The sequence below is a fragment of the Nuphar pumila genome, chromosome 2, assembly GCF_984573655.1.
Source record: "Nuphar pumila chromosome 2, dmNupPumi1.hap1.1, whole genome shotgun sequence".
In the NCBI taxonomy this organism is placed as follows: Eukaryota; Viridiplantae; Streptophyta; class Magnoliopsida; order Nymphaeales; family Nymphaeaceae; genus Nuphar; species Nuphar pumila.
Window position 1 is genome coordinate 80682330 of NC_143250.1, and position 10948 is coordinate 80693277.

A 10948-nucleotide genomic window follows, 5' to 3' on the forward strand; every position below is an offset into this window, starting at 1 on the left:
GCATACCCATGAGTACTACCTTCTTTAAATATAAGTAATTATGACACTCTTTCATATCACTCATCTCATAACATCCTTTCATCACCTTTTGTCCTCTTGTGAAAACCCCTCATACGAATAACAATCTTCTACACTTTAACCCATGCAGTATATTTTAATAACACCCATTTGTTTCTTGTTTTAGTAGTTCATCATTTCTCTCTCTCTCTCTCTCTCTCTTCACGAGTTTCTCTTTGTTTCTCTCAAAACAACTTTATGTCTATTCGAAATATCTTCTTCTTTCCATCATCATCACTCCTCTCTCTCACGATAGGCTAGCCGATCTTAAACAGAATAGTATATTCCTCATATTCAAATGATATATCTCTTTTTGTCTTATCAATATACTTCTCTAAAACTTGGGTCAAAAATTTGATTATTTATCCATCAATCTTTTTGTTGCTACATTTCACGTAAATTTTTACTATATCATCTACTATATCATAGCCTATGTACAATCAATTATCATCTTTAGCAATCATGACCTTTTTCATATTATATATCTTAAATCAAGATTCATTAAAAACTTGTCCTCAAGAAAAACTTCATCTTATGTCACTCACACATCTCTATTTGTCTTATTCCAAACACATTCTTCACGAATACTCTCCATAAAGTAGAAACATCTTATAAAAGGATATTTGTTTTTATTAGGTCATTATTTCACCTCATCTCTCAAAAATCTTTAAAAACCATAGAAAAATTCACTCTTTTAACTTTATCACACATCAAGTCACTCCATACATGACACAAACTCACAATTCGATAGAAATCTCACATGATAATTCTTTCTTATATAAAAGAATAATTCAAAACCATGTCCTCCTTGACTTCTTCTCAAATATAATACACTATCCTCCAAACTTGATTTGATTTGTCATTCACAAGCCTCTTAACTTACTTCTCACGGATTTCCTTATTTGACTAAAGTCTAAAAATCACTCACTTCCAATGTCATTCAAAACCTATCAAAATTATTTTCATTCTTCTATTTAATGGATTGGTTCATCCCATACCAATTCCACTCGTATCTATCAATTCTTCTACAAACTATTACCCACTTCAAACTCGCTCTCCTTAGTCCTTTTTTTTCTTACAAACTCTTGCAATGGCCTCTTCCTCCTCCAAAAATGTGATTACCGCAGCAGATCTAAGATATCCAGACTTGTTTCACACTTACAACTTACTATGCTCCCGCCCCATTCATGAAGGAAAATTGGTTAACTTTGACGACTTCATGCTCTTTGACTTAGACACCTATCTCCCTGAACTCAAACCTCTACTAGGATCTTCGTCCCCAGCTGCCTATTATCCCGAACTAGTCTGACTGTTTTATACCAACTTCTCTACTGATCATGAACAAACCACAATCACCAGCAAAGTCCAAGGAAAGCTGATGATTTTCGATGCTTCCAACCTAGGTACCGACCTTAACACCATAGTACCAATCGAACGATCGGTACTTCGAAAAATACTTCTCTGCACCAACTGCTACCAACTTCCATGGCACATGAGGAATCTCCAACCTCATGCTCAACTACTTGCCCAGATTCTTCTCGACAACATCTATCCCAAGCGTCCCCGCCAGGGATTAGTTCCTCGAAAAATATCTCTTCTTATCTACGCAATCTTTTCTTCTCTTCCGATAAACTGGTCATCCATTCTTTTCGACCTTTTTATTCGTTATCAGAAATTCGAGCCTCTTCTTTTTGGGTGTTTCATAACTCCCATTCTCAAATACTTCCAAGTACCACTTCACAACGACGTCAGCCTCCGTCCCTCGCAAGTCCTCGATGGTACCACCTTCAATCTAAGGTCCCTGCACTTGCCCGGCTCTGATGAAGCAGATCCAACATCCTCCTTCAATTACTTTTCTGCTATGATGGATATCGAGCACTCTCAGGATCAAATCCTTCGTAATCAAGCCCTGTTGCAGCAGACTTGCAAGCGGAATCGTGCTGACCGAATACATTCACCTCCTCCTCCTTCGAGATAAACTCATTTTTTTTTTGGTCTGTAATAACTTTTAATTACTTTTGGACTGTAATATTTGGTCTGTAATAACTCTCTTACTCTGATCCCTTCCTTTTTGTCCATGACAAAGGGGGAGAAAATCTGTCTCCATTATTGGAGAAATACTCTCTTTAAAACATTTTTCAATTTTTTTATCATATTATTATTTCTATGCATAATGTCTTTTTGACAATGGGAGCATATTTTGTCATCATCAAAAAGGGGGAGAATGTTGAGAAACTCTGTTTTGATGTCACATAATATGATACACTGTCTCATTTGATTTTATATGATATGATAATATGTCCTCTTGAAAAAGGTTATATTATGACTGAATATGTTTTGCCATGAATCTAATGAGTATTTGATGCAAGGATATCTCACCCAATAAGGATGGAGACTTCCTGTTCAAGTACAAATATGGTGCAATCATACTCCTTGAAGAAAAAGCTTGATGAGCCATGCATTCCTAAAGTTCAAATGAAGAGATCGGCTACCTCAAGATGAAGACTTCTTTCTTCTTTAGAGTCATATGTAACAGAACCTTCAGGAACTTGCATATTGCATATTACATACTCATTCATAAACACTATATCATAAAAGTATACGATAGTTTCAAAAAGGTCCTTTTTGAAAACTAATAATTGTACCTTCTTACAACCTTTTATGAAAAAGACATTTTGTCATGTAATAATTGTACCTTCTTACAACCTTTTATGAAAAAGACATTTTGTCATGTAATAATTGTACCTTACACTATATACAAGACAACATGAAAAAGAAATATAGGAAAAAGACAAAAACATAAAATCGGCTACAAAAGAAAAACAAATAAAATATGTTTTTGAAAAGACTTTTTTAAAGAAATGTTTTTTAATATAACAAGGAGACAAAAACATAAATCGGCTATACAAAAGAAAAACAAATAAAATATGTTTTTGAAAAGACTTTAGTTACCTTCTTAAGACAAAAACACAAATCGGCTACACAAAAGAAAAACAAATAAAATATGTTTTTAAAAGGACTCTAGTTACCTTTTTTATAACCATAGAATGTCGACTTACTTGAAGTCATCATTCTCTTTACAAAGCATTAAATACCTCCTATAACAAATCCTTGTTAATGTCCTTCTCAAAGAATGTCGACCTTCTTTTGGTCCTCATTCTCTCTGGAGACTTTGAAAAACACAACATAAAGAAAACACTTGACATGACTATGTACAAATAAATATCTCAAAGCACTCATAGTACTTACACTCATTTAAAGCAAAGAAGTACTAATGTACCTCAAATCATTAATTAGAATAAAGACAAAACTACAACCCAACGTTCAATGTACTATTGTAAGAAATAGACTTTTTACATAAAATATGTTTTACCTAAAATATTACAACGACTAATGTACCCTCTATTTCACTTTTATGGAAAAAGGCATTCTCGAACTTCTCTAAAAGATATTTTTGAAATGACATAACATTTCGCATTTCAAAAAGTTACAATTCCAAAATATAACGACTACTTTTTAAAAGCTATATAAACGCACTCAAATAAACTATTCAAACAATGAAATTGAATAGACGTGTGAGCTTACAAAGAGAAAAATTCCTATTCGATATTTGAAAAGAGAGCCTTGAAAAAGAAAGAGAAAAAGAAAAGAAAGAAAAGAAAGAAAAAAGAAAAAGTCAAGTCCAGCTCTTTGACAAAGAGTATCCTCTGAGTGACAAACAGAACATTCTGAGAATCCTTCATTCGTGCATTCATATCATTCTGAAGGTTCTATAGGAAGTATTATAACTCTGTTATTCACTGTATTCCTTCTTTGTTGAAAGAAGTAGACCTCTGTGAAAGAGGGTGTTGCCCTTCTCTGTTGAGAGAAGAAGACCTCTGTGAAAGAGGGTGTTATCCTTCTCTGTTGAGAGAAGAAGACCTCTGGGGAAGAGGGTGTGCCCCTTCTCTGTTGAGAGAAGAAGACCTCTGAGAAAGAGGGTGTTGTACTATTTATCCGGTGACTCGGATGTTATAGTGGAAAGCTCAAGTGGTTTGCTTGGGGACTGGATGTAGGTCTGGATACTGACCGAACCAGTATAAATTCTGTGTTTTATGTGTTGTGCCTTATTGCTTAATTATTTTATTTTATCGATCATTATTATATTTCACTATTCACCCCCCTCTAGTGGAATTTCAATTCATGCACACACAAAGTTTCATGAGTAACTTTACCTTTTTCATAATTTTGATCTAAGTGGGGATTGTTGGAATTGTCTCAAAATTATGCAATTACCGAGTTTATATCGTGTTTGACTTGACCAAGCCACCTAGCTAGGCTAAGCTTTTGGTCATGCTTGATTTGACTTTAACTTTCTAAACTAGATGATAGGGATATTGATTTGTAACCTTTATGCTCTTAAATGAGTTAGTCTGACCATTGATACTTAATTGAGATGGACATTAGCTCCTCACCATTAGAATATAATTGTTATATATTTATTTGTGACCGTTAGACATTTACTCATGACCATTAAAATATTTATTTACTTAAGCTTATATATACTTAGAATCTTTTGTGATTTATATCAATCTCTCATTCTCTTGTATCTCATCCCTCACCATTTCTAGCTAAAGCTACTCAAAGGTGATTGTGTCTTGGTAGGCAACCTCTATAGTGCAAGTTAGGGTTGTGTTTAACGCGAGAAGGTGTGACTTGATTGTATCTTAAAAGCAAAGCTATAATCAACCCTATTGCACCAAAGACTATATCATAGAGGGGTAACTATTGCTTTAAAAAGGGCGCTCACATGCGTACCTCCAAGCAAATTTTTATATAAATTTTGAAGTGACTGGTTCAATACAGCAGACGAAGGCTATCTAAAGCTACTCAAAGGTGATTGTGTCATGGTAGGGGGCCTCTATATTGCAAGTTAGGGTCAGGTGTAACACAAGAAGGTGTGGCTTGGTTGCATCCTAAAAGCAAAGTTGCAATCAATCCTATTGCACCAAAGATTCGATCATAAAGGGGCAACTTTTGCTTTAAAGAAAGATCTCACATGCGTGCCTCCAAGCAAAATTTTATGTGATATTTAGGTGACTGAGTATATATTTCAGTAATTTTTTCAGCACAGTAGATGAAGGGTGATCAGGTTCAGTGACACATTATAATATATAGCATGCATATTGATTTTGTGTTTGTGTTTTACCTGAAATCGCTGCAAACGTTAGCGATTTTCTGTGTTATGAGTGGTCAAGTACTTAAACCAATCACCTAACCACGTCTGATTGGAATAGGAGAGAGTAGGAGAAAACGAAAAAGTAGAGTAGTCCTATAAATGCACCAACTACTCTAACCTTTCTTGATTTGAACTTCCACCTGGTACTTGAAAAGGAACAGAATCAACAACCAAGCGCCATTTGGGTCCGAAATTTAAAGGACGATTTCTGATGACAATGTACTACTACATGTTCCAACAACACCATGCGTCTTTTGTCAAACAGCAACATTTATTAGCTAATTGCTAAAGATGGCAGTGATCCTCGACTTCTTTCTGTTCATATTAGCGAATTGCCATTTGGTTGGGCACTCTTAGCATCAGCTTCTTTCAGCAGCTCAGAGATTCTCTCTGCAATAGAACGCTTCGCTTCCGGTGATACGCCATGTTTTCCAATAATTGACTCCAAAACAGACTCTGTTAGTGTCGTGTTATCGATCACTGCGACTCCATTTTCCGGTACCGAGCTGTCTTCGGAGAATCCAATCTATGTCATGAAGAAAACCACAAAGGAAAATAAGAATATTAAGTCTGTGACAGCTCTATCATCAGGCTAAACCAGTAGGGAAGCACTACCAATTTCATACAAAAGTGATCATGGTTTATGCAGGTACTTACAGTTAATGATCCAGAAGATGAATGCGTGAACACAATCGATGAACCAGGTGCGAAGGCCTGGCCTTTGAAGGCCTCCTTGAATTTCTCAATGGCAGAGGCCTCTGCTTCAGTGTAGATTCCAGCAGATTTCCAGATCTCTATGCAGTTCTCAGCCACTTTGGATGAGTATTGTTCACCAAGTAACGGCTTGATTAAGGTAATCCTGGTGAACTTTTCAAACTCTCCTGCAACTCAAACCTCGTAGTAGTCAGCCTAATAACCCTTATACATAATGGAAATATCAAGCCATGACAATATTAGTGAAATAGAAAGAGGTGATTGGAACTCATAGGGCAGGTTGTATTGACCGAATTAACATAGATGTATTCAGCATGGTCAATTTAATGGAAATTGACCCTTAGATTGAATTTTCTGACATAAAAATACAATTATCTGAAGGGATGAAAATTTGGTACATTGATGCCATTGATTTTCAACCCTTGGAAAAACCTAAATACATGATGTAAGTGCTGGCCCCTACTAAACCAAATACGTAGAAGGTGGTAGTATTTAAAAAATAAAAAATAAGGGTTTCCCAATTGAAGGGTTCGTTAGCCATGATGGTAGCAGATATATATATATATATATACACAAAAAAAAATTGATGCTAAATCTGATTGTTTTGCACCGCTGATCATCAACGGTGCAAAAAAAAGTGCTCAAAATGCTACTTTTAGTGGTGGTTCAAAACTACCACTAAAATTTAAAAAAAAAGATGTATGGCTTTGCGCCGCGAGTTTGACTTTCGTTCATTGAAAGGGAGTCCTATGATACCCTTTAGTGTGTACATAGATAGAGAGTCACTAGAATATGAGAACTAAAAATATGGTCATTTTCAAAACTTTTTTTTGCAAATCCAACCATTTGGATGTACTCGGTGAATTTGCTAGAATTAACCATTGGATTGTGTTTATTCGATGAAAAAAATGTGATTTTTGAATGCTTGAATATTTATGAAGATTATGAGTAGTTGATTTTAAAGCCTTAACATTTTTTTATTTATACATCAAAATAGGATGATTGGAGAGCGGGTTCTTATAAAACCAAGCATGTAGATCACATATGCACCGTCAGGTTCAAGAGAAAAAACAAAAAATCTATAAAGATTGCAATTCACACATTAATTCTCATATTTTCAGTTCTCATATTCTAGTGATATATATACCACAAAACATATATTATATAAAAATAGCACATTACCGGATCTTGATATAATCATATTTGAATAGGTTTATAAAACGTTGTTGGAATTGAAGAATTGCTGTATAAATGGCTATCAGCCACAGGGAACATCTTAAGGTTTTGGCAGCTGCTATCAAGTCCAAAGATGACTCCGATTTGACACAAGCCGAATATTGTACTGTCTAGCAAAGACACGCAAACCTTCAAGGACTAAAACCGGTCGATGTTATGCTGGGCCTAAGGAAGACCATCGAACCAAACTCGTCTCCACTGATCCAGTCTGGTTAGACAAGTCCCGTTCAACTGACGACCACTAATCTGACCGTAACTCTCCTCTTGGGATACACGAACTACGTTGTCTGGGTTGTTCAGGTTTCACTTGTTTATGTTCAGACTCGAGTCTTGCCGAGTTTGAGCCTGCAACATTCCCAGCCAGGTGGCCAGAGAGAGGGGGTTTTCCGGTGGCCATTGACGGTCTGCTGGCGATCATCTGTCACCGCCTAGAAGGAAGCAAGGGCGAGGGTGCGGGACTGCAACGGGTATCGAGAGGTGAGATAGTTACATGGGCGAGAAGGGAGGGCCACCCTCGGCCATCCGATCCTCCAAGACGGCTCTGACCCAGAGGGAAGTGAAAAGGGACGAAGTAGAAGGTGGTGGAGCCGGAGATTGGAGAAGGGGTCACGCAGATGGATGTGGAGAGAGAGAGAGAGAGGGAGGCACCAAGGACCGTTCTATTTGGTATGATCAAATGATTCTGAGTGGGTTTGATGGTTTGGACCGTCTTGACGCTGGACGGTCTTCCTTGGGGTGCACCGCCGGTTCAAACGCGTTCGAGTTCTGTTATTCGGGACCTCTTGTTTGGTCCCATGAGTTTACGAAACAAAAAAAAGGGAGATTATTGTGGCGGGTATGGTTGTTTTCAGCATGGTGGGTGATATGGACCGAAAGAAACAATATCTTTTTCAGGGGCATCAAATTCAATTTTGGAAGGCTACGTCAACGGGTTATATTTGATGTGTATCTGACTCTTAAATTACATAGTAGAGACGGGGGTTTGGATCTACTTGTACTCTGAACTGTGCACAGTCACCATCTAGATGGTGGCTGTCTTACTCTTATGTTCTTCTCTCATCCAATATTCGGTTGGATGTATTTTGGTAATGTCGAATGATAAATGTTCTTTTCTCTCTCTCTTTATATATATATATATATATATATATATATATATATATATATAGAGAGAGAGAGAGAGAGAGAGAGAGAGAGAGGGAGCATTCAACATTACCAAAATACATTCAACAAAATATTGGATGAGAGAACATAGGAGGAAGAGCCAAAATCTAGATGGTGACTGTGCATAGTTTAGAGTACAAGTTGATCAAACCTACGTCTCTACTATATAATTGAAGAGCCAGATACACATCAAACATAACCCGTTAGCAAACCCTTTCAAAATTGAATTTGATGCTCCTGAATAAGATGTTTTTTTTAGTCCAAATCACCCACCATGCTGAAAACAACCAAACCTGCCACAATAATCTTTCTTTTTTTTTTTGTGCCGTAAAATCATGAAACCGAGCAAGAGGTCTCAAATAACGCAACTCGAACTAATTTGAACAGACGGTGCACCCCAAGTTTGAAAAAATAGGTTTAGAACAATAGGGCAAAAACCAAAATAAGTGAGTTGTGTCCTCTTCTGCCTTCTCGCAAAGAACACACATGCTGAGAAATTGAAGCCCCCATTTCTTGAAATTAGTCTAGGTTTGAACACAATCAAGAGCCAAGGCTTTGGCCCTTGAGGCAAACTCCTTACCCCACATACAATCAGTGAGAAACCGGTCCATCCCGAGAGGCAAGTAAACTTAAGAGAGAGAGAATTGGTTCCTCCTAACCATCCATAAAGTGAGTATTTCTATATTTGATGGAATCAAACTATGTGTTCAATATGATTCATTTGTTAAAAATCAAATGTTGGATAAAGTTTTTTTTTTTTTATAAACAAATTAGATTTTTAAAGCTCTACGGTTTATAAAATTTCATAGAGTGTTGGGATCCTTATAGAAACATATTCACATATAACCACCTGAGCTTTTCGTTTTTCCATCATACCTAGTGTTGCTCCTGGTAAAAGAAAAAAGAGTGTGCCCCTCATTAAAGAGGAGCCTTGCCCCCACTTTTTATTATGAGTGTTGGGCTCTAACACACATCCATGTCTCATGGAAAGCAGATCCGGTGTTCTGGACAGAACACTTGTACAAGTGTTCTACCCAGCCACGTATAAAAAGTTGGTGCCCTCTTTAATTTAAAGAGCCGTGTACATAAATTCCCAGTTAAGTTTCATGTGCAGACTCTTGGTAGCTTCAACCATTCATAAAGGGAGCATTTAATGTTTTCAACACCCTTAGCAGATCAGGTACACACACGCAGCAAAAGGCCAGCATCGTGGGTAGCTCACCAGTGACGATGTCCCTGAAGAACTCTTGGGAAGAGTCAAGGTCGTGGGCGGATTTGGAAGACCATTTGGAGGAGAGGGCATGGGTGGCTTCTGCTTCCACGTAAACGCCGATGGCCGTGAACTTGACGAACGTGCCCTCAATGTTCAGACCCCTCGCCCCTGCACCCAACCACAGCAAGAATCGAAACAAACAAACAAGAAGTTCAAGCTATGATGCCCTCCCCGAGAAAGGTTGATAGAGAAGGTGGGCGAGAGAGAGAGAGAGCGGCTGACCTGCACCGGCGAGGAAGAGGGTCTTGGAGGATCCCGGCGGTTTGACGCTCGCGGGGAAGACGGTCCCTTCTACCGTCAGATCGGAAACGGACGGCAGTGGCTTCGCCATCTTCTCAACTGGAGAGAGAGAGAGAGAGAAAGAGGAGATTGAATTGGTGTTGGTATTTATAAATTATGATCGTTAGGTTGGTTGGCAGCACGTGGTAGCTGTGTGGTTGGGACTCCGGCGGTCATGGACTAGCGGCATGCCACGTGATGGGGTTGGATATAGATCAGGTCATTCAACTGTAGGTGTTGATGCTTGCCATGTGGCAAGAATCTTTTGCCGTTAACGGTGAGGGATGCCGTTTACCTGGCTAAAAATGAAACCACTCTCTTTCTCTCTCCGCCACCCTCCTCCACTAGCAACGCCTGCACCACTCGCAACCCAACCTTCCCTCCGACAAGATGACACCGACCCCGGGTACACATCTCCCTTCCACGACAAAGCCCTCAAGCGAAGCAGGTTATATGTTCCCCCCTCCTCGAAGACGGCCGTTAGTTACATCTCGTGTTCGGGGGTCTGAACGAGCACCACATATATAAGCACGTGAGGCTCATATCCCTGTGTGTGTCGGCATCACTTAGCATCAGAATCTAGTGCGGTTGCAAAAACTTAAGTATCCTTTTCTACTATGCTCATCATGAAACGACAGCTCGAGAAAATGACAAAAATGCCCTCCATCTAGAAAAGTGAAGCATCAGTTTGAGAAAAAGACAAAAATACCCTCTATCTAGAAAAGTGAAATGCCGGTTCGAGAAAAGGACCAAATTTTCCTCGATCCAAAAAAGGGAGGATGATATTAACTCTTAAATAGTCCAAACGTTTCGTTTTCGCCCAAAACAGTAAACTTTTGCAACTTCTGCTGTAACAGGAGCTCCTTTTGACGACGCACCCTTTGTCGTCGTTTGTTGCCACTGGACCCTCCTTTCCCATCGTCTGCTGCCACCAGACCCTCCTTTGTCATCGTCTGCTTCCATCGGAGCATCATTTGCCATCGTCTGCTGCCACCGAAGCAATCTTTGCC

General features: G+C 38.5%; 1 protein-coding gene across 1 annotated transcript; it reads right to left on the reverse strand.

The window, feature by feature from the left end:
• Positions 1–5394: 5394 nt before the first annotated feature.
• Positions 5395–10028, reverse strand: LOC149845824 (chalcone--flavanone isomerase-like). Its single transcript, XM_089996037.1, has 4 exons — positions 9882–10028; positions 9609–9767; positions 5933–6156; positions 5395–5801 (listed from the first exon to the last, which is right to left on the reverse strand). Exons 1-4 carry the CDS (start codon positions 9988–9990, stop codon positions 5595–5597), a joined length of 699 nt encoding a protein of 232 aa, XP_089852163.1. The 5' UTR covers positions 9991–10028; the 3' UTR covers positions 5395–5594.
• Positions 10029–10948: the final 920 nt, after the last annotated feature.